At 51.6% G+C, this 24204-nt stretch overlaps 1 protein-coding gene across 1 annotated transcript in view; it reads right to left on the reverse strand.

Annotated features, from left to right (window-relative positions):
* SLC16A10 (solute carrier family 16 member 10) overlaps nucleotides 1-24204 on the reverse strand; it is a 73046-nt gene that overhangs the window by 7986 nt on the left and 40856 nt on the right. Inside the window, exons 3-4 of the mRNA XM_037012271.2 lie at nucleotides 22535-22973; nucleotides 5085-5228 (exon numbers count right to left, since the gene is read on the reverse strand). Of these exons, the coding sequence (XP_036868166.2) occupies nucleotides 5085-5228; nucleotides 22535-22973 (583 nt within the window). The remainder of the gene's footprint in view (nucleotides 1-5084; nucleotides 5229-22534; nucleotides 22974-24204) is intronic.

The raw sequence follows: 24204 nt of genomic DNA on the forward strand, positions 1-24204 counted from the left end.
AGGTCAGTCTCCTCTTCACTCAGCATTTAAAACTGTTAAGCTCAGAACATCTGGAGCCCAGGACCTTGATGGAAGTTTAAACTGAGAACTCTCGAGCAAAAGCGGGAGCTATACTCCTAAGCTATTTGTCACCCGTGAGCAAAGGTCTGTAGCTCAGGACAGCCAAGGCCTCTTTGGTCACCTGTTCCAAGTCAGGGTCTACACCTCAGGACTTAGCAGAATATTAAAACACCTTAAAAGTGAAGGTTTGTTCGGTATAAAGGTCATATCAAAGTGTGGGCAAAGGGTCTGTTTGTGTTTATACAGAGGATCAAAGCCTAATTTGGCTACCCAGAAACGAATTAAGATACGATATGAAGAAGAACTTCCAACAGCAACATCCTCTGGAAGAGTCATTCCAGAAGATGATCATCAAAAAACTTCAACAAAGATCCCGGTGCTGCTGCAGTTGTAGCTGCATTCATCCCACCGGTTCCTGGACTTGCCATTGGAGTGAAGAAGGAGATATCTAAGCTGGCCTGTGCATACAGTAAAACAACAAATTTGACTGGCTCTCTACTGTCGGAACTCAATCAAGAATTAGGAGAAGTGCAAGTTGCAGCGCTCCAAAATTGTGCAACTATAGACTATCTACTGTTAAAAGAACCTATGGGATATGAACAGTCCCCAGGAATGTGTTGTTTTAATTTGTCTGATTTTTCTCAAACTATTCAAATTCAGTTAGACAATATCCATCATATCATTGAAGTTTTCACAAATGCCTAGGGTACCTAACTGGTTTTCTTGGTTTCACTGGATATGGCTGGTAATTGTAGGTCTGCTTTTGTTATGTAGCTGTATTCCTATTATGTTAATGTGTGCACGCAATTTAATTAGTAGTTTGTTAAAACCTATACATGCTTATGTTACTCTACAAGAAGATATGTCAAAGAAATAATCAATCTTCCCATGTTTTCTTCCGTCTGCTACATCTATAGCTTCTCTTCTTCCTTCCTAATTACAGCCCTTTAGTAGAATTCGTGCCTCATATAGAAAATTACCAAGTATCATAATTCCTCCAAGTGGTAAAGATACCTCAAGACAAATGCTGGGCATAGAAGCCACAGGCCATAAATCTACAAAGAAGTAAAAAGCTAACCTTTTCAAACAATATGGCTTCTCTCTCACTTACCAACTTTACATCTCCCTGTATGGCCCCGGAAGATGACTGGTTAGCCAGAGATGGGTAAGATTCCTCAAGGGAGGAACAACCTAAGACAGGCACAGTCGCAGGGGGGCCATCAGGTGAGAAATTGGGGATCAACAAAGATGAGGCTTAGAACCTCACGCCCCCCCCCCCACCGTTTTGAGAGAAATCTTCTGCATCCATGGATGTTTTGCTGCCCTTGTCTAGCTTGGATTAGCACATAGTCTACAGGCACACACCTGATCATCTACATTTGCCCTCTTACAGCACTAAATTATGTTTTCTACCTTTATCTTGCATCTACCTACCACTTCAGCATTTTATTTAAAATAATAATGATAATAATAAGGGAGAAATGTGGGATTCACATATAGATCAAGTATAAAAATCAAATGAATAATCATATCTGACTTGATTGTTTATAGTTCATAATGCGTGATCAAAACCGAAAGTTTCTGTGATGACTGCCCTTGCACTGTTCACCATGTAAGAACTTATTCACTATGTAAGAACTTGTTCGTTATGCTTCAGAAGATTGGAGACTGTTGAGAATTAGGCTTGGGGTTGATTAATGATTGTGCATTGAGTCCCCTATACAGAATTTTATTGTTGTTAACAACCATTTGATCAATAAATATGAGAGATGCCCTCTCAAAAAAAAAAAAAGAAAAGAAAAGAAAGGGAAGTATTGGTAGAGAAAAAAAAAAAAAAAGTGAAGGTTTGTCGACTGTCCACTCCAGGCCAGCCCTTTGAACAAAGCTGTCATGGTGAGCCCTTGCCACTGCCCTCTGCTGCGCCCGGAACCAGGCCTGGTGGCAATGATGTGAACTCGTGTCCCCCAAACTCAGTGACAGTGAACAGAACGCGGATGCAGGGAAGGCTGTGAAGTGTGTTCTGTGCCCGGCTGCCGCTCAGGGTCGGCTTCAAGGGGACAGGCGGCTGGAGAACTGACACAGCCGCGTGAGGCTGGGTACAAGAGACAAGAGCAGGGGACAGGTGCATCTGAGAAAACACACCACTGGCAAAGGGAAGGTGAGCGAAGGGGCATTCCAGCAGTCCAAGCCTGAGCCGAGAGGCGGGCAGGCGGGACAGAGGCAGGGATGGGCCACCCGGCAGAGCTGCGGTGTGAAGCCCAGAATCAGAATGCACGCTGAGCGCTCGGGAGCTGGGGCAAAGGAGGGGCAGGCTGGGAGTGTATGAAGGAGCGGGTCCCGTAGCCTGCGTGGGTCAGGCTGCGCGTGTTCCCCAGGCGGGCCCACTGCTGACACACTGGGGCCTCCGTTGTCCTTCACGGGGCCCTGGAACACAGTCCCCTCCCCGGTGACCTGCGTTCCTCCAGAGCGGAGCCCCTGCTGCTGTGAACCTGCAGGCCAAATGCGGCACAAACTGGGGAAGGCTGTATTTCCTTCGTAAATCACATGAAACAGGTATTAAATTGTGCCCCAAAATGTTGCCAACGGCCTAACTGCCTTCCCTGTAGTGGGATGAGCTTCCCAGAGCTGTTCGGGGGGACGATGCTGAAGTGTAAAGTACATCCTGGCTTCGCCTGCTGGACCCGCCGCCTCACCCCCGGACCGCTGCCCGATCCCCTCCCCTCCTGGGCTCTTGCTTCCCCCAGAGCCCATCTCCCACGCACGGAGCAGCACAGTGGCTTGAAAGGGAAAACAAGGCCACCTCAGTGTCCAGCAAGACCAGCCACACTTAAAAGCCCGTCCTCTGGCGACAAAGCCTGTGTGACCTGGCCCCTCCGGCTCCCAGCTCTGCATGCCCCTCTCCCCCTTCCCTCCTGCCAGGACCGCGTCTGAGGCCTGGGTGCCCACGGCGTGGAGCTGGCACTTGGGTTCCGTCTGTGCAATGAACGCCCAATTGTGGGCCCCTCCCTCCACAGTGGAGCACAAGCCCACGGAGGCCAGGGCCAGGGCTGTGGACGCCCAGGGTGACCACACTGCCTCCGGGTGGGCGCCGGACACTGGGCAGGGAGTGTGGGAGCCTGGACAGGTAGGGCCTCGGGGCCTGTCTGCTGCCAGGTGCTCAGCAGACGGGCTCGTCATGCTCCCGGCTAATGGCTAACAGAGGTCACTCTGCCACACTGAACGCCTTTGCCTACTTTCCGGCGCCCAACCCCACCCCCACTACCTCGAGGCCCTGCTCGGACACTGCCTCTCGTCCACGCAAGCAGTGCTCAGCACCCCCCCACCCCCAGGCCCCTTGGCTCTCCTCTGCCTTCCTTCCACTGCCAAGCCTCTGGCCGAGGCTGTCCACATCCCCATGTATTCAGCTGATGGTGCGCAGCCTTCCGTGCCAGCCACTCCGCTCAAACCACCCTGTTGCTAAAGCACATGGAACCTGCCTAAGGCATCTGCCTCCTCACGAGCCACGGACGCACTGGCCCTCCTGCCCGTAACACTGCCCTGCCCCCTTCCTGCCAGTCTAGCCGCCCCTTCCTCCCGTGCACACCCCCCGACCTCCGCTCACCCCGCGGTGCAGTGAACACCGAAGCCTGTAGGACCCCCAGCAGATGCGCTCACATGCTCCAGCCTCAGCCTGGCTTCACCACACACACCAAGCCTGCCGTGGCGAAGACGGGCTCAGCCTCCAGCTACTCAGTCCCTGGTCTGGATAAAACAGCAAAGCCATTCACTCTGTCACCAGATCTCAGACCCAGCTTAGGGGGCATCGAACCCTCATCCCTGTAACCGTTTCACTGGCCCTGATCCCAGTATCTCTGCCTGGGCTCTTCCTGCCTGACTACTTCAATCGTCTCAACCCTCCCTCTGTCTTCATTCTCTTTTTAAATGATAGCTTTACTGAGACATAAACCCACATACCATAAAATCCACCATTTTAAGTGAATTAAGTGGGGTTCAGCTCTTCAAGGTACAGCATCACCACGGTGTCAGTCTAGAGCACACTGCGCCAAAACGGAAGCCCACAGCCATGAGCAGCGACTCCCCGTTCCTCTCCCGCAGCCCCTGCGGGCGCGGACCGCCCTTCCGTCTGGGGGCCGCCTGTCCTGGGCACTTCACAGGCAGGGAGCCACGCAGCATGTGGCCTGCGGTGCCGTCTCAACTCCCGGCCGCTCGTCCACCTCACTCCACCCTTCATGGTTACTGGATGAAGCTCTATAAAATATAACTCACATCACGTCACTTCCTTGCTTAAAATCCTTCAGCGGCTCCTGGTTGACTTCCGGACAGAGCTCACCTGTTCGGTGCCCACAGAGGCCCTTCCCAGCCCGGCTCCAGCCACTCCTTGGGGCCAGTCAGGCTAGGATGCTTTCTCTACTGCGTCAAACTCTGTTTCCCAGAAGCACCGCACCACGCCACACGTCCGCCTCTTTGCCCAGGTGGCCTCCCTGCTGGGAACACCCTTCTCCGTCCACCCTGCAGCTCCTACCGTCCCGCCCGCACCGACCCGGGCCTCCACCAGTGGTTCTGGAGCCTCTGCTGGCTTCTACAGCCCTTAACCAGCATGCCTGTGAGCCACGGGCGGCCCTGCTTCTCGCGCCCCCACGACACCGTCAGCTGCTGAGGGCACAGACCCTGTTTCCTCCGCAGTGCCTGGCACATGAGTTTAAAAGAAGCTCAAAAGACACACATGCCCCTGAATTTCACAAGATATTGCAAAAGGCGCGTGGCTACGAGAACTGTGCAGAACATAAAAGGTGCTGTTCAGAGAAAGCCAGGGGTTTGGAGGTGCTCCGTGATGAAACAATGGGGGTTGCTGTTTGGGCATCAGTTTCTCAGGCTGAAAACCCAAAACACATACTGATCTGCCCTTGAAAACTGCCTGTAGAAGTTGTGTTCCAGAAAACATTCTCGTTTTTACAGAACGTAAACAAATACATGTAAGAAGTCATGAGGCAGCAGCAGTAATTTTGGGAGGGTAAAGGACGTACCTGTAGATAAACCTTCTTCGCGCCAGGCACACAGTCCGCCAGGCGGCCGAACAGCAGCCGTCCGACTCCTGAGGTGACCCCGATGCACATGAGAACCACCTCTTTGTTCTCTTCATCTTGAAATCGTTCATTCACATATTTCATCTGGAGGCCAAAGAGACAGAGGGACACTAAGTGTGGTGGGAACACCGGACAGCTTGCAGGCTTGGGACACGGGCCTTTGTGCGGCACGGCAGACGCCCACCCCATCCAAAGTCAAACATTCACAGTATTCGTCCTGTGAGTTTTCCATGAGGACATACGAAGCAAAGCTGATTAGCTTAGCTTGCATAAAGGCATTTCCTAAGTGGTCTTTTCCAATTTATAATGAATCACCAGCACAAACTCTGTAAGTTAACATTAAGCCATCAGCTGAAGGGAAAAAACACATTTGAACAACCCACACACACGGCCAGAATAACCCTCGGCTCACCTGTCAGTCACCTCGGCTCATTCGCCGGTCACCGCTGCCCACGTTCATACTCCTTAGGATGGCATTAAAAGCCACCGTGACATGTCACCCATCATCTTTGTACCTTTACTACCCACTGATCCTTGACTAAGAAGAAAACTCCAGTGCCTGCAGGACAAATGCCCACATCACAGCAGACTTGCTGGGGAGAGGACACACACTTCAGGTGGTCATGGCCACCCAGGACCACCGGTGTTGGCAATCTACCTCCTGGGCCCTTCTTACTTTAAAGAGGAGTCGGAAATCAGGAATTTTGTGGGAAATGTTGGCACCTTACTTAAATTTAGAGCCCGATCCAACCCACAAAGCCAAACAACACGTGTGTGCAAATTGCATTAGGGCAGCTCTGACCTGGGCCCTGATCCCACCTGCCCAGCAGAACGGGTTCACGCGTGTCTCCTGCACGCGGATGTGCCCTCACCGCCACACGCTCCCGCCTCCTTCCCTTCCTGGATCCTCCCAGGTCCTTAGGCTCCGCGTGACTCCTACGTCTGCAGCCGCCCGGCACCCGCTTCTTGTCCCTGCCTCAAAGCTTCCCTGGCACTGGACCCCGTGCCCCCACCCAGCTTTCCTAGCTTCCGCCTACACGTCCCCTTGAGTGAACTGTTCCATGTCAAACCACACACACAATCCACCTGCTCCAAAGGCAACGTGTTCAGCAGAAACGTGTCCTAAGCCAGACCCATCCCCCTTCCAGCCCACCCTCCCTGCTTTCCGGGGACACTGCGCCAGTACCCAGTACCCGAGGCCGAAACTGGGTACCCTTCTGGGGTCATGCCTCTCCCTCTCTCTACATCCATCATCAGTCACCACCAGATTCTGGCGGTTCCACCTCCTAAGTCTCTCTGAAACACTTCTGCTGGACCATGTGCCCACAGTGTTTCAGATAGGGTTCTCCCAGCCCCTCACGTGCCCCTCACATGGACCACTTACCACCCCTCACGTGGACCCACTTACCGCCCCTCACATGCACCCACTGACCACCCCTCACGTGGACCCACTGACCGCCCCTCACGTGCACCCACTGACCACCCCTCACGTGGACCACTTACCACCCCTCACGTGGACCACTTACCGCCCCTCACGTGGACCCACTTACCACCCCTCACATGTACCCACTGACCACCCCTCACATGCACCCACTGACCACCCCTCACATGCACCCACTGACCGCCCCTCACATGGACCCACTTACCGCCCCTCACGTGGACCACTTACCGCCCCTCACGTGGACCCACTTACCACCCCTCACATGCACCCACCCTCACGTGGACCCACTTACCACCCCTCACATGCACCCACTGACCACCCCTCACATGCACCCACTGACCGCCCCTCACGTGGACCACTTACCGCCCCTCACGTGGACCCACTTACCGCCCCTCACGTGGACCCACTTACTGCCCCTCACGTGCACCCACTTACCGTCCCTCACGTGGACCCACTGACCGCCCCTCACGTGCACCCACTGACCGCCCCTCACGTGGACCCACTGACCGCCCCTCACGTGCACCCACTGACCGCCCCTCACGTGCACCACTGACCGCCCCTCACGTGCACCCACTGACCGCCCCTCACGTGCACCCCCACTATAGCCACTAATATGTCTCTTGCTTGGCCCCCTACCCCTAAATCTCTAACTTACATTCTCTGCAATCACCAGATTAGTTTCAAAATTAAAAACAGCTCTCCTCTGCCCCGGATCCTCTGTGGCTCCCAGAGTCCTTCACGGTCAAGCTCCGGCTGCTGGTTTGCCAGGCGAGCCTCTGCCCAGCTGCCTCCTCATGCCCAGGTCAGCACTGCCGCCCCATAAAGCCATGCCCAGCCGCACGTGGGCAGCTGAGATTGAAATGTGGATGGTTTGGATCTGAGATACGCTACAGACGCGCAACGCACAGCGAATTTAGACTTAGTGGGGAAAAAAGCATCTCATTAATAATTTCAAAATACTGATTTGCTATATGGGTTAAATAAAATATAAAACAAATTAATTGCACTTTTTAAAATGTGGCTACTAGAAAACTCAGAATTACAGATGTGGCTTGCACCATGTTTGTGCTGAACAGCGCTGGTCTAAGAAACCCACCCGTGGCCACAAAGGTCAGACGGCCGTTGGTGGCAACGACCTCACAGTGCCGGTTCCTTGTGCCCCGGCCGCTCCCCTCAGGTGAGGCGCCGCAGGAAGGCGGGCTCAGCACAAAGCTGACGAAAATGAGCGCCGGGCCCAGGCAGGTGAGCTATGACTGAGCGGTCGCCGGCTGTATTCGGGGCTTGAATCCAAACTCTGACGCACTGACCCACTTCAAGGAGTAGCCGAAGGATCTATTACAACTTTAAGGAACATTCATTCGTATTCAAAAAAGCCTGAATTCACCGGTCAGTCTGTTGGCCTTTACTAGAGGCTTCCGTGCTCTGCCCCAGAGCCCTGATACGGAGCGTATTGGGTCTTTCGAAAAATGGTAAATTCGATAACATCAAATTATGCATAAGTGGAAACAGTTCTTCAAGTGTAAGGGGCATTCCACCGATGTTACCTCCATGTGAAGCACCCCGCCTCCCCCCGGCCAGCCAAAATCTGCAGACCGACCTCGTTTCTCAGGTCAGTGAGTGAGGGACCCCGAGGGAGCTGGGGCGCGGCCTGGGGTGCTGGCCTCTGCGCCCTGGCGGCCCTTTCTCTTCGAGGGAGCAGTCCCTGGGGCTCCGGTCCCTGGGGCTCCGGGGCGCTCGCCTTACCATGACTGCCACTTTTTACGAATCTCTGCCCATCTCTCATCCCCTGGAGAATGGCACGCTCCCCAGTTTTGCAGAAAGCATGGATATTAAGCAAAAGTGGTATCTCTAATGCAGAGTTACATGGATAGGGACGTGAAATGTTGAGCACGCTTCCACATTCAACCTAATTTACTTAAACCAATACTGAGCTTATATGTGAGGCCACCACCTACACAGAAGATGGGGCAGTTTTTCAAAGTAGATGAGCTGAACGTGTAAGTGCTTCATGTCAGGAATAAGTCATTTACTGTTTTCAGACATCTGTTTAGCCCAGGACTGCACAGCTGTCTGGGTGGCCAGAAGCCAGCCCACCGGCAGCCTGGACACCGCCAGCTCCGGAGATGTCTGCCGTCACCCCCTCAATGATGTCTGCTGGCTACAGAAGCCATTTTTGGATTGAGCAAGACCCCATTTACTGTTTTTTATCCAAAGATGACTGAGAACTAATCCCCAAACACCTGCTCAGTCTATATCCGCGAATGGAGGAAGGAAAGACAATGGGGCTCAGCTGCCCTCCTGCAACCAGCCCACCTCACGCACAGGTGGCATGGCCCCTGGGGGTGGCATGCTTCCCGCCAGCAGGCTGAAGGGGCTGGTCCCCGAGGCAGGCCCTGGCCCAGAGGGCGGGGCAGCCTGGGAAGGGGAGGGGGACCGCCTGCTGGACGGGTCTCGGCCCTGGCTTCTCCCCTCCGCCTTCGTCCTAAAGAGGATGCAGGTTCCAGAATTCGGAGCATCGTTCTCCACCCTGGACCCAGGCCGGGGCCTTCACCCTCACAGAGTCCACTGTGCAGGAAGGTGAGCGAGTGGCCATAGTAAAAGACCAAAACCAGCCCCAGTAAATCTGACATCGAGCTCTTCGACAAACAGCTTCACGACAGAAAAACGCCCAGTAGAAAGGAGCCCCAAACCACGGCACAGAAGCCCTTGAGGTCCAGCGGCAGCACCTGCCTGCGGAGCAAGATCGCTGGTTGAAAGGTCAGACGACGGCCTACAGGGCTGTTGCTGACCTCTCTGCGGCGGCCATCAGCCTCACCTGTGCCTCCCCCTTAAGGCAATGGGAGGTATTTGCTTTTACATAATGTTTATTTACGTAACTTATTACCTAAAGAATATGATAAAACTTTGGTGCAGGTAAGTTAAGTTCAATGTCCTTGGGGAATAGTGGTTAAAGAAGGGGAAGCACAGGGTGACCGTCTCCCTCGGCAGACTTGAAGTGCGGCAGGCAGTGTATGAGGGAGGCCAGGAAAGCAGGGTGAGGACAGGCCAGCAGCACAGGGCAGGCTGCGAGAGGAACGGACCACGGCCGCCCGCAGCTCTGCGGCATGTCCCACCGGCTGCGGCCTCTGACGGGGACGGACTCCCCGCACACGGCCGCCCCATCCCTGTCGGCGCTCCAGCTCCCTGACTCACTGCTCTTCGTGTCCAGACACATCATCGAGCCAGGAAGAGGGGTGGACAGCAGGTAGGTGCGTGCACTCCCCTGGCCTGGGGGTTGAGATCCTGTGGCTGGGACACAGGACCTTACCTCTTACATTACGCAGCGCATTCAACAGCGGGGTACTAAATGTGACGCAGCACTTTCAGTGGGCTTGGAAACTGAGTATTCCTGCAGCTTTCTGCTCTCCGACAGGATCACTGGATGCAGAGGGCGTGCGCTCCCTCCCAGAGAAGGCCGGCCTCAGCCCGCGGCCTCTCGTGTGCATGCAATTTAGAGAAGTTCCTAAGAGTACATCCACTCAGCATTGGAAAAGCTGCCCATAACTCTAGAAGACCACTCTCTCTGCTTAACACAGGCCTTTTTAAAAGTAATCGCGAAGAAAAGAGCCTTGGCCTCTTTAAAAACTAAATGTCCATCTGAAAGGAAGTAGAGAGCATGTGAGAGTGGTTAATGGGTAATCTCAGAATTTGTTGCAAAGCAGAGCAAAACTTTACCCTTTGACTTTAGACTAAAATGAATAGAAATCTAAATGTAATGAGAGTTCGGTTTGTTTTTCATGTGTGTGTCTTTTCTGAACAACTCTATTTTCGGTTTTTGCCAAGAAAAGGAAGAAACTTGAAACAAGAGGGGCATCCCCATAGAGGTCTCACAAGTACACTCACTGTCCACTAGCAAGGCCGGCGAGGTGACGACAGGGAGGAGAACTAACGCCACGGACCTGGCTGCGTAAGGTCAGGCCCGCTACATCACCTTAACCTTGGAACAGGACCTCACAGCCATTGAGACCGATGCGCATTGATTACATCAGCCACAAATGTCACTTTAGCTTGTTCAATGTGACCCATGGTGCTTTCAAGATGAAACAGCTCTCGGGCGTGCTGGAAGTGAAAACACAGAATCTCATTGCCTGCCAGCATTTTTAAGGACTAATGTCTTTAGGGAGCCTGATGTCCATTCAGCAGTCAAGTGCCTCTGTCCTGACCGACCTGAGCTGCAGGCATGAGCTGCCCCCTCGCAGCTGGCCGGGTGCAGAGCAGACCTTTGGCCAACAGGTCTCTGGGAGGCACCGGGCCCTGGTTTTGTTTGTGTGTCCAGGCGGCCAGCCCTTCCGTGTCATCAGGGGGCTGCCACAGGGCGCCGTCCGGACACACCACAGCCAGGACCGAGAAGGGAGAGGGGCCCTAGAGCAGAGGAATGGGACAGCCTGGGCACGAGCTCAGAAAGAAGAGTGGCGGCTGACGGTTTGGAAAACCTTGGTCTAATTTTGAGAACACTTCCTAATTCTAAAAATTCTTTTAAAGCCTTTGTCATTTTTGTGTTTTTTCAAAAATAATTTTCCATAGGTTAAAAACAAAACAAAACAAAACAATAGATAGTCCATCCTTGAGCTAACATTATTTAGAGCAGACCAAGCTTTGGCAAAATGTTCTAGAGGAATTCTCAGCCAAAACCTATTTGGTTTTAGATGCCAGTTCAAATAATCCTGCATTTTAAAAGATGGACTTCATCTTATAGAAGATAAGTCACTAGGATTTTTAAGTGACTTGAGTATTAAGTAACCCTAATTTCTGTACTGGATATTTTTAAAATTTTCAAAAACTGTTCTAGTCCTACCTAAACAATGAAAAGTGTTTAATCTGTGGCTTATTTAAATTTCTATTCATTCCACCTAAGTCCAAATTTGATTCTCAACAGTTTTCTTCTTGGGGGCTCATTCCCAGCACAGCAGATCCACCGGCCTCTCCAACCAACGGATGAACCCCCTGGACAGTGAATGGCTGAGATGGTGCCCATCGGTGAGGGAGTCCACAGCCTGCCTGCGTGCCCCACTGACCAATAAGTACCCCAGCAGAGCGCTCTGAAGGCACCCGCTTGCCAGGCTCCCGCATGTGGACTCCTGTGTGTGATTAATGCTCTTGTGAGGCACCATGTGTTTCCACATTTGCACTTCTTTAAAAAAAAAAAAGAAGAAGAAGAGAAAAAGGATATGCCCTTTTATATTTTACTCCTGGACCTGTCCAGTGGCAGAAGCCCCTGCTGGCTAAGTGTGCCTACTAATGAATAGACAGGTTGAGCGGCCTCCCTTCAACTGCATGAATTTGTAAAACCTGGTGTGAAATGAGCAAATGTGCCCAACAAAGGCTAGTTCAGCGAGGCTTAGGTTTTAGTTGAAGACAGACTTCATCTTAAAGCAGGAAGGGGTAATTTCAGGAAGTATCACTTAACTCACTAGGATTCGGGTAACCTGGTGAGTTTATTTATTTAAGGACCCCGGCAAGGAAGAGGCATGCCAGGGACGCTGGGAGGGCCCCCCTGGCCCCAGGACTCAGAGGAGCCCTGGGAGCCGAAGAGCGGAGGCAGGACGACAGCTGCAGGGACCCTGACACGCCCGAGGCAGCCCCGAGGAGGGAGACCGCGTGATCGGTAAGCAGATGCTGCTAAGTAGGGCCAAGGACACGCGACCGTTGAGACTATTCTAAAGCTTCGTAAATCCCACAGCCAATACATGGCAGCATTTTAACTTCCACAAAAGGTGCGTGGGTCAGGAGGGGTGTGGGCACGCGGCCTGGCACCTGGTTACCCGCAGGTGTCCCGTTCTTCTGGACTGGCGGGGAGTGGGTGCCAGGCACAGCAGTTCAGCTCAGCAGGGTTGGGCTTGAAAACCGTACCCCCCATTTCTGTATCTTTAAACTACTTCACATGAAGCTAGTCTAGATAAGCTTCCTTTTATTCCTATTATTGAAGCTTTAAGCCACACCCTGCCACTGACTGACCAGAGAGACTGAGTCCTTTCCCTGCAGGATGGACGACTGTCCGCCCCTTCAAGGCTCAGTACTGAGGAGCAGAGAGCCTGAGAACATGGAGGGCTGTTAGGTGAGGTCACGAGAGGGAGGGCAGAGGGCCTCGGGCTTCAGCAGTTCAACCAACGTACACGCTCAGCCTGAAACTGGTCGGAAAATATTTGAGGGCCAGGCGCATGCTCGGTGCTGGGGACAGAGCAGGAAAGGGGGATCCGTCCTACCCTGTGAAGGGCCCAGTCCACCTGTTCATCACGTCCTGGGGGGTCAGCACGCATCCCACACAAAACTGCCCGCTGTGTTTTGAGCTGAATCCTGTTTTCACCGCCTCTCCCATCCCGACACTGTGTATATCATACAGTGTCAGGACCTAACAAAAATACACCATTGCTGCTTTCCAATTTAAGTTAAAATTAGTTATCTTTTAAATTTTAAATCTTTTAGTAGTTTGGGGCCTACATTCTAGGGATAATTTTCATGCCTGAATAACCTATGCATCGTCTCTAAAAACTCTATTTAATCATCTATAAATACTTATTTTTGGCTAACTAAATATTTGGAATACAGGACAAACTTAATAAAATCAACAGCTGTTTTAATTATTTCTAAATGATTAGTTTTCTAGATTTCATATGGATTACTTACATCCTGACCTATCAAGTTCGTAGGCTAGTACATTAATTAGAAAAAAAAAAAAGAAAAGGAAACCAAAAAAAAAAAAAAACCCAACTAGATTGTTTTGAGGAGGCTTTTCTGTAGATACTTCACCTCACAAGTGGCCAGAGCAGTAAAGGGCCTCATCGTCTCAAGTGGGGAGCCCTGGGAGACGCCGCCGGAGGCACGGGACGGGCGACGGGCACGTGCTCGCTGACCCGGGCGCCAAGCTGCAGCAGGCATGGAGCTCTGCAGGGACGTAAGCGCAAGGCTGGAGAAGCGCAAAAGCACAGGTAAATGGGACAAAGGGAAGGAGAGACGTCCGGTCGTTCACAAAAGAGCCTCATGAGAACTGAGGGCGGGACGGTGTTTTTAGAAGATGCAAGCAGTGAGTGAAGTGCCTGCGAGACAAGAACAAGGACATGGGACAAGGGCGGGGCCACTGTAAAGTCCCCTCGGCCTGCGGAAAAGGCCCGGCTGCCCTGTAGCGCCATCTATAGGCCGCTCTTCCTCTTATTCCCGCCCTTTAACCAATTAAATAGCTTCGTAAGCAGGGCAGGAGCCAGACCTCTGGAGTGTAAATGGACCTACCTGGATAAACAATGCTGAGACCCAGACCCACGCAATCAGCTAAATAACCTTCTTCTCGAGACAAAGCTTCAAAGGAGTTGTTAGAAAGACACACAAGTGCGATGGAGAGAGGGTGAAGCCCCCCAGGAACTCAGGGAGTCAATCAGATGAAGCCACAGGGACGGAGAATGACCTGAAGAGCACAGACACTCCTCGGACGACACAGACTCCCCAGAGGAAGAACGTCAGAGGGCAGCTGTGCCCGCGATCCTCCGATCACATCCACCGCCTGCCAAAAACCCCGTAAAAGGCGGCTCACAGCAGGCGGCTGGGTGCTCTGTTTCAGAGCTCATGTAATAAAACTCGCTTTGCTTTCTTGACTTTGGCTTCACGTTTCGCTCTCTCTGGGTCTGACTCCCCGGGGGCTCCGGACCAGGTGACGCCCAGCAGAGCCACCGCTCGGCTGTGCACATCATGCCCTGTGCTGGCCCCCCCAAAAGCCCTATAAGGCCCCAGCCGAAGCCCTTCAGTGCACCTCCTACCTGAGGTCGCCCGCACTGCCCTTCCTTCGAGTGTGTACTTTGCCTGAAATAAGCCTTCTTGCTGCTCAACGTACTGCATTTTATCTGTGCTTTCCCAGTGGTAAGTCTTTGTTTCTCTGCTATTTCCTTCTATTTTCCAGACTTAAGCTCAAATCTCTCTCTCTCTCCCTGTCCCTCTTTAGACAAGTAGGGAAGGGCTGCTGAGAGCTGTGACCAGGCTTCCAAGTTCCCGTCGCCGGGTGACCCTCCTGGGTTCTGATGGTGTGTCTGCCTCGTTGCCCCTGACTATCTTTGGGACCCACGTCAGTGGCTGCCCCCGTACTATGTAATTAAACTTCGGGGATTCTTTCTCCTGTTAATCTGTCTCATGTCATTTAGACTCTCAGACCAGCCAGGAGAACCTCTAAGGTAGAGGAAATTTCTCTGTCTCCAACACAGTCAACATAAGGCAATGAAGAAAGCCAAACCCAAGAACAAAGAGAGAAAAGGTCAGGAGAGGGAGGGAAAAATGGGACCTTCGGGCCCTACTGTTTAGCCTCTAGGCTAAAAACAAAATTACAGCATTAACTCTCTCTCTCTTTAATTCAGTTATTATGTTAGGTGAGAACACAGCTTCATTCCTCTACTAATTCCTCTTGCACTATGCACACTTTTGCACTTTAAGCTACAGTAAGCTTCCATTCGCTTTCCATGGATACTCTTGACGTCACACATGGTTCTGCCACGTTTAGAACTCTGACTTTCAGCAAGCAACCTAACCTTTCTGTTCCTTAGTTCCTTTACCAGTCCTTAAAAAGGGGTGCAAATACATGACCTGTACAAGCCCTTTCAGCTCCTGAATTACCGGTATACTCCTTTGCAGGCATTTAAGTATTTTATTTAAAAACCACACTCCTGTCCTGCCTGCTCCAGGCAGCAGCCTTGCAAACCCTGTGCAAGTCCTGGACCTGATCCGGCTCCCCTCCTGCTGAGCGCAGCACCAGGTAATGCCCATCCTCGGCCCTGAGGCTCCCGTGAGGGAGAACGTCCATGGGCGCTTCCTGTAAACTAAATGCTAATAAAAATGTGGGAAGGCAATAAATGTTGCATTTGTTTAAAAAGAAACTTGTAGCTTAAAACAAACCCTTGCAGAGCTATGAGGATTGGATATGCAGAATCTTAAACTGCACCCCGAGGCTTGGCTGCTGCCTCTGTCCTGCCAACACTCCAAGAATACATGAGTTCAGTGCGACGTGGATGCAGACACAGCTGGATCGCCTGATGCACACATCTGTCTAGACTGGCAGTTCTGCCTCCAAATGGTACTACCTAATGTCCTGATGGCAAGTGAGCTACCAGTGAGAGGGATGGGGGAAGCAAGAGATAAGGTAGATCTGTCTGTAGCAGAATAGAGAGAGAAGCAGTGTGGAAGACGGACTGGCTTATACATAAGAGGTGTGCAGCCCTCCAACCTTCTTTGGGTGCTAAAGACTCTTCCCTACAGCATGAATACACAACAAGGCCTGTTTCACCTTATGCCCTATGATCCCCATAGTGTGCAAAAGGCTTCTCCACAGAGATGCCCAGGAACTTGCGATTGGTTACGCCAGCAGAAGTGCCCTCCCAGCAGAGTGGACAGCTCTCGTCGGCCAGAGCCAGCTGGTTAACGTGGGGTTGAAGCCAGTGTCCACGTAGAGCCTCCCAAAGCACAGAGTCTTCACATTAAGATTTCTACTTCTATTTATCCTGTATCATAACAATTTATTTTCTAGTTGAAATAAAAATCACGATAGGACCTTTATCTGTTCATATAGGCCCCTCAAACTTGAAGAAACTTTAATTTGATACCAATCCAAGGATCTGAAGGATAAGCAACTAACCATTTAAAGTTAAAATTTGAGATTACTTGAAGGTTTATTATAGTTTAGCAAATAAAACCTGAGATACTTAAAAACAAAACAAAACTCCTGGTTAATTTCACATAGACAGGAGAGAAGGAACAGTCTTCCAGCAGCCTAACTTCACAGCCTTCTCAGATCACTGGTCTATAAACTCTGAAATTCAATTTATCCCACTTACCTATAAAAGCACTTAGGTTAATCAACTGTAAGTTAGATCTTGCTATAAATTTGTGCATTTGTCCATCTTTTTTCTTCTGCTATGTTTAATGTTTATTGTAGAGAACAACATGGAACATAAAACTTTATATTTCTGCATTCTGCTTGTCACAGGCTGGGAAATGCAGTTCAGTTTTCTCTAGTCACAGCATGCTAGAGATCAGAAGAGGAGATGTGGGGGCAGGAAATCAGGTTCCCTGACGCCCTCTCAGTCACAGGACGTCAGAGCAGAAGCCCCTCCTCGGGACCCCTCCAGGCTGCGTGGCGCACCAAGGGCTGAGCTGAGAGCACAGAGGGAAACTGTCAGGGCAAAGAGGGCTTTGGTCCGGGCCCCGTGAGGCTGCTCACAGGCAGCACCCCCCTCCAAGGAGACCGATGGGGAGCCAGGACTTCAGGACAGAGCGGGAGACCGACAGCCCCGGCCCTGTGCCCTGTGCTCAAATCCCGGCACTGAGCATGCGGGGCTCGGTCAGCAGAGCCCTCCCCTGGGCCCTGGGTGCGGAGCTCCTGACTACACTCAGCCAGCTGTGATGGTGAAGTGAGATTCTGTGAAAACGCCTGACAAATGCTGCCGGCACCTCTGTGTGAGGAAGCCAAAGAGACGGCAGCTTGCATGCTTCCTGCTGGGACCGCAGCAGAGCAGAGGGCTGGGGCTCGCCATGCAGGGCGTCGTCAGTCAAAGCCACACGGCATCTCTTGGGGCGCTACGTGCCCCGTCCATTGGCTGGTCTGCCTCAAAACTTCATTTCTGGTTTAAAAGTACAACTCGTTTGTTCGCAATTACAACTGAACTCAGTGTCTAATTAACTGCCCTCTCAGTGGGCAAATGATTTCATCTCTAATCACAGCATCAGATAAATGGGATCCTTCTACAAGATCAGTTTCTTTCGCAAGCATTCAATTACTATCTGCCACAAAACAAACATTCTCATATCTTGTCACAGTTTTTTTTTAAATGGGCTAACACACTATTGCAGATCTCAACATGTGAGGCCGTCATCTTCCCTTTGACAGAACTGTGTGTCTGAAGCTTTACAACCAAAACCCAACTTCCGTGTGTTCTAGAGTCAAAGATACAGGCCCTAAACAGCGGCTTTGCAAGCTGAGCAGTGGTGGAGAGGCGTGAGAGTGGGTAAACCAAACCAGCCTCCTGGCCTTAGGACGGAGCACTTCCTGCCGCTGAGAACAGGCGCCTCCTCTGCACTCTTAGGCTCCTACTGGTCGTCTGACTGGCGGGGCCTGGGGCCAGAGTTCTACCAGAGCTTCGGGGCCCTGTGGTCGGGCTGTGGCTCCCGCGTCCCCCGCGTCCCCATCCCACTCTGACACCCCCCAAGGCTCCTTGAGATTCTCAGCTGCCACACGGTATGACAGACACCAACCATCTAGCCTCCCTGGTAACAGGGACGGCCACCAAGAGTTCCTCCTTGCGTATACTTACAATAGTGACAAAGACACAGAAATTTCTTCCATTTATCAAGTTATAACTTTAACATATGCATATAAAGCTGTGGGTCAAAGCAAAACACATCATCTCTTCTGCATCAATAGATGGCATCAGTGTTAATTATTCTGAGGTTTGCTGAGTTCAAACTTGTTTGCTAAGTGTTTAATAAATACAAATACCATCATGTTCTATAGGTATAAAATGTGAAAAGCTATTACTGTACAAAGCAGAGAACTTTAAAGATACAATGGTGAGAAAATGAATACTGCTCACATAGTGCCCCTGAGACCTACGCACGGTATAACAAGTCATTCTGCAAAGATGTGAGCGATGAGACTTGAGTTGGGGTCCACGCCAGGTGCTCGGGATCTGTCACTGAACAAAACGGAAGGAGACCCTTAGTGCCGAGAGGCTGACATCCTACCAGAGGTGCACATTAATCATCGTACATCCATTATTAATGTGTCAGAAGGTAGTGATGCTGTGGAAACGAAACAAAGAAACAGAACCGTGTGAAGGGGTCTGGAAATGCCGCAGGGGACCGGGAAGAAAGGAGCGGTAGCCAGGTCAGGTGGACAAAGAGCAGAGAGGCCAGTGTGGCAGGAGCGGCGTGAGCACGGGGGACAGGGAAAGGGGAGGAGGTGAGGGGGCTGCCAGGTGCCAGGGGACCTTTAGGCCACCACAAGGACATCAGCCCCTACTCTCAGACACAAGCAGAGTAGCCTGTGTGTTGACGGAACACTTGTGGCTTCTGAGGACAAAGTGCAGGAGGCAGGAAGGAAGCAGGGAGTCGGGTCAGAGGGTTGAGCAGTGACCCGAGGAGGCGGATGGGGGCCCGACCCGACCTAAGCCGTAGTGTGATGGTGTGTGCGACAGCCGGGTCCTGGATGTGTCCTGAAAGGAGAGCTGCTGGGAGTTTCAGACTGGACCGGGAATGAGGTACAGAAGGAAGGGGCAGCCCAGAGTGGGCCCGTGGCTCCAGCCCCGACGAGCCAGCAGCACGGCCTTCACCACCTGAGATGCGGGGAACTTGGGCAGAGCGGGCTTGGGGAACAAGACCAGGACCTGGGAGTCGCACAGGCCAGATCTGTGCAGATACTAAGTGAGCAGTCGCCTCGAAGAGTCTGGCGGGGATTTCAGGAAAGAGGTCTGGGCTAGGAACATAAGGTGAGGGTCACTGGCATATATGTGATGTTCAAATTCAGGAAGAAACCAGGGACCAAGTAGATGAAAGGACCCAGGGGCAAGTCCTGGGACACATGGACGTTAAGGGTCAGGGCGGGAGAGGTGGAGCCTGCCAGCAAACTAAGGGGAGACGGAAGGCCGGAGGCTCGCGCTGCTGGGGATGAAGGAGGAGACCTGGGCAGAGAGGAGCCGCAGACACTCGACCCCAGGAACAAAACAACCCCAGGAAAAGGGGCGATTCCTAAAAACTGAAGCAGCTACCACCAGGCATGGCTCTTCAAAACAAGACGCGAATCTCCTCATGGAGACGAGGGTGCAGGCCTAAAAGAGAGAGCATGTGACAGCTTCAAGCAGCAATGTCATCCTTGGTTTTCAGAAGTCAACTACTAAGAAAGAAAGCCTCCAACCTGGCTCCGAGAGCAGGATTGGCCCAGAGTTCAGGTCCCCTCTGAGGGATCACGTACAGTCTCAGAGACAAGACCTTAGAATCCTTAACAAAACCATGTCCCTGCATTTCCGAATCTTCAGAGACCTAGATGGATAAATCCGTTCCCTAGTGGATTAAAGATCCGGCTCTAACAGCCAATCTCACGCTCAAGATCCAACCCCACTCTCGTGAAACTTCGGTTAACCACTTCTCCAAACAGACGTCTGCTTTCTCCTCCGGCTCGTCTGCAGCCCCCGCCGTCAGCCCCGCAACCAGCAATCACGTTATTGTAAAGTAACTCTCACCCGTGCGCCATAACTGGAGAGCGGCTTCACATGCAAGCTCCCTACCCCTTCAACAGCTGTGCAGAACCAGCTTCACCCCTATTTGACAGATGAAGAAACTGATGCTTAGAGCCGTTACCCAAGGTCATGCAGCTGGTAAGGGACAAAGCCAGGATCAAAGCCAGGTCTGCTCACCGGAGCCGCGCCTGTGCCCCAGCACAGCCCGCCTCCTGCACGGAGTGCCACACCAGCGCGGCCAAGGGCTCTGCCGTCTGGGTGAGCTTTGACCCGCTCGGTGCCTCTGTCTTCTCATCAGGCATATGAGAACTGGGGTGACGGGCTCCAAGCTGTCCTGAAGACTGAGATGATGTGTGTGCAAGGCCTCTACAAACTGTAATGCTTTTATCACTATATTTGCTGCATTTTAGATCCTCAGGACAGGTTCTCATACCTTATATATGTGTCCCCTTCAATGCCCAACAAAGGGTGTGAGGAGCTGAATGTCACCTGCTCAATCTTTGGGAAGGTCTGGGAGGAAAGCGCTGTCCCGCTACGTCACGGATCCAAAATCCAAACCTTCAATCACAGTGCAGTCACACATCAGTCACCAACACACACGAGTTTTAGACAGCCTGCACGCCATTCTAACTGCTGTTTCTTCTCCAGTGTGGCTTTCAGTGCCCTAAAAATCTGGCGAAGGGAAAATCCCAAATGAAAAATATAAACACATTTTGTAAGAAAGCAGGCCTAGAGGGAGGGAGACCAGGAAAAGGCCTGGTTTGTTATCAGAGTGAACAGAGACCTTATTGTTCCGTGTACTCTCTGATTGACAGCTTCCCTGTAACACTAACTCATGCGCTCTATGAAATGTGATTTGCTTTAGGAAAAAGAGCAGTAACATGGTTATCAAAATGTCCTTAGCACATCACCGCCCCCCAGTGACTAAATGTATCTGGTGGTCTGTCCCGGGAAGTGGCCCACTGTACTCTGACGTGATTCTTTACTGGGTCTGCTACCAAGTTGGCACAGCAGAAGGGAACCAACCCCTGCTCCGCTGTGACAGTTCTCAGGATGAGTCACTTCCCATCCTGGTCTGTACAAGACGGGCAGTATTCACAGGTCTGTTGTGAAGGTCAAGTGAAGTACCAGACGAAAATTAACTTACAAATCATAATACATTCTCAGAAATGACTGGCAATCACCTACCGTCATCCTTGTACATGTCTGGAATCAGCAGAGCTGAGCCTCTGTCTCTCTGGTGGGTTCACCGTGTCATAACAAAGAACATTTTTTTAAAAATCTACTTGCCTTTGAGGACACAATGTTTTCTTAACTACAGAAGCTATGGAAGAGGTAGTTTGGGAGGCTGGTCCTTCCACAAAGGATCTACAGTCCAACCAAAGATAGCTTTAGGTGGTTCAGAGATGCCTTCCAAAGAATGTGAAAATGGACTGTCGGGTAAAGATATAGCCACTGACTGCGTATATGAGGGGGACACGTGCCCGGTCATTTTACCTATGACGTCGGCCTCTGAGGACACCAAGGGACTCAGAGTAGTGAGCTCTGGCTCCTCCCTCACCTCCCGTGGTCATCCCAGCTGCTCACTCAGCACCTCTGGGTAGAAGGGAGGAGGAACTGAGAAACCACAATTATTTTTAGATGCAGGACATGTCCACCTGCATCTAACTTGTGCTGATGTCTGAGAGAACATCTAACGACGTTCACAACAGGCCTGTGAACATTCCCCATCTTGTGCTTGTCTCCTCCTTGGACCAAATTCCTGTCTGAACTGAGTATAGGAACCCACAAGTGGCTGATGACACAATTCACCAGCTGAACCCTTAAGCCAAGTAATTATCTGAGCAGCTTGACCAACTTCCACCAAAACTATGAACTAGACAAAAACTGCACAAATGTTCAAGCTGGCCTGACAACTAGAAAAAATCTCAGTTCACACCCCCAGTACACACACCAGAGAAAACGTATCCTAGCATTTCTGTTTATTATTCATCAAGTACGTCGCTCTACGAATACACTTCCAGCCACAACATTCAGAAAAAAGGAAGAAGCATGATTAGCACTTTGAGCAAGTTCTGCCGGGGTGGAAACCCTCAACCCCACTCATCCTTGTGCCAGTGCAAAGAGGCTGGACTGACCTTTGGAACTGTCGCCCGAGCACCTGAGACCTTCATTTCCTTCGCAAGCCTGGGACTTGCTAACCTTTCTCAAATAATCCTCTGAATAGAATTCCGATTTCCCCAGAAGAATCCTACAAGTAGATGCAATGTTCCTTTGGGTCAAGGCCATTGGCTTTCACTATTTGCTTAATTTCTGCACCCTTTTGTTGAAAAATAATTTATTAAGGTTGACTAAATCATTGTGCCAACTTTGTCCCTGACTATGTTTTATTTGTAGCCACTTGATGAAAAGTGATCAGGTTTTTGCATCGGTAATATTCGTTCCAACATTTTGACCTCCCCCCACCCCCTTTTTAAAGTTATTTCTGTTTAGGTTTGGCAATTTCAAAACACCAAAGTGCACTGTGACACACACCCCCTGCCTGTTTAATGACCCGATGTGCTGACCTTGTTTGAAGGGACCCTGAGTGTCAGGAGTCCCTGAATCACAACGAGGGTGGCACTTCAGGCCGCATCCCACCCTGCGCCCCCAGCGGGTCGCCCCGTGCAGTGACAGCGTCCGTTCACGGCCAGGCCAGCAAGCGCACTCACCAGGTGGACATACGGGACGAAGTAGCCGAACAGGGCAAGCGGCACACCGGCGGCCCACACGGAGTAGGCGGTCACCTTGAAGACGGCAGTGTTGAAAAGCCTTCTCGGAGGACCGAACTTGCCCCTGTCGCCTCCCGGGGCTGCACTCTGCCCGTCGCTGGGGGCGAGAGGCCGGTAGGTGAAGCCGGCCAGGAAGAGGACGAGCATGAACACGCACAGGACCCTCAGCGTGTGGGAGAGGTCCACGCGGTCCGTGAGCACCCTCAGCAGGAAGGGCAGCAGCACCGTGAAGGCGCTGCTCCCGGCGGTGACCACGCCGTTCACCAGCCCGAGGCGCTTCTTGAAGTACTGTCCCAGGACCACCAGGGAGGGCTGGTAGGCGAAGGAGCAGCCGCAGGCGAAGATGACTCCGTAGGTGAGGTACAGGGGCTCGATGGAGCTGCGCGGGACGGAGAGAGGGGGTGCCCGTTACTTCCATCATGGGCCCGGGAGAGGGAAACAGGAAAAGCGAGTTTTAATCAACATACTTTCTACAAATAAAAAGCAACCAAAAACAGGTGAACAGCAAATGAAGAAGGCAGCAAAAACAAGAAATGAAGGCAGCAGTAGAAATACTTTGATCAGAATCCTGGCAGTGCCTTGGGCGTGTGCAAGCGGGTGCTGCGGTCACCAGGGACCTTGTCCCCCCCTCTCTCCGCACGGTCCCCTCCTGACCGTGCAGCAGGGGGTGAGCCCCGAGCTCACAACTCAGAGCCAAGGGCCCAGGGGACCAGCGAGGGCGGCCACGCAGACCCACGGCAACCCCGGGATGAAAAGTGATGCTTTGACTGCGGAAAGTCCTCGCTTTATTTACTGAGGTTTCCCAGACACTCACGAAGCGATCTCGTCAGGAGGCAGCCCCCAAGCCTGTCAGGGCGTTGGAGCAGCCCCTGTGCAGGGACTGCCGGCCTAGGGCCGCAGGCCCACCCTGCCCTGTTCGCCAGGCCGCGCAAGGTAACAGGACGAAGCGAAGCGTGCTCACCAGTGATCCCAGTTCATAAGCGTTAAGGCTGTGTACGTCTCAGAAGGATGATAAGGCATTAAGAATTTTACAGTTTGACCAAATAACTTAATTACGTGTATCTGTGAAAGGATCATATCATTATATTCTTTGAAACACTCATGGTAACACATAAAAGAAAGCTAGTTAACTTTTTTTCTTTTAAGAAGGCCAATTCAAAAGGCTATTTATCAGTAGTAAAGGCAAACTATTTATTAGAAACTATGATAAAGTTGGCTAATAATTAAATTCAGGACAACAAGACCAGTCCGGCAATATGCTGCGGTCATCACCAGGACCGCTGGGACCTGATAAAATGAAGGCCCGCTGGGAATCCTCTCTGAGAGGCCTCCCCTCCCCTCTTGACCCGCGGCCGCCCTGTCTTCAGCTGAGGCACGGGAGCCTCTGTGTCAGGCTGACCTGACCTCCCTGGTCCCCCTTTACCGGGTCTCCAATCTTCATTACACAAACATGAATTTAACAGTTACTATGGTCCAGATACTTCGTGAAAAAAACAAAATTAAAATGTGGTTATGCGCTATTCATTGCTTAGTGAAACAAGACAGTTCCCCAAATAATAAGAATATCATATAGAAATATAAATAATACTTCATGCTGCATGAGTTTTTCC

The sequence above is a fragment of the Manis javanica genome, chromosome 13, assembly GCF_040802235.1.
Source record: "Manis javanica isolate MJ-LG chromosome 13, MJ_LKY, whole genome shotgun sequence".
Lineage (NCBI taxonomy): Eukaryota > Metazoa > Chordata > Mammalia > Pholidota > Manidae > Manis > Manis javanica.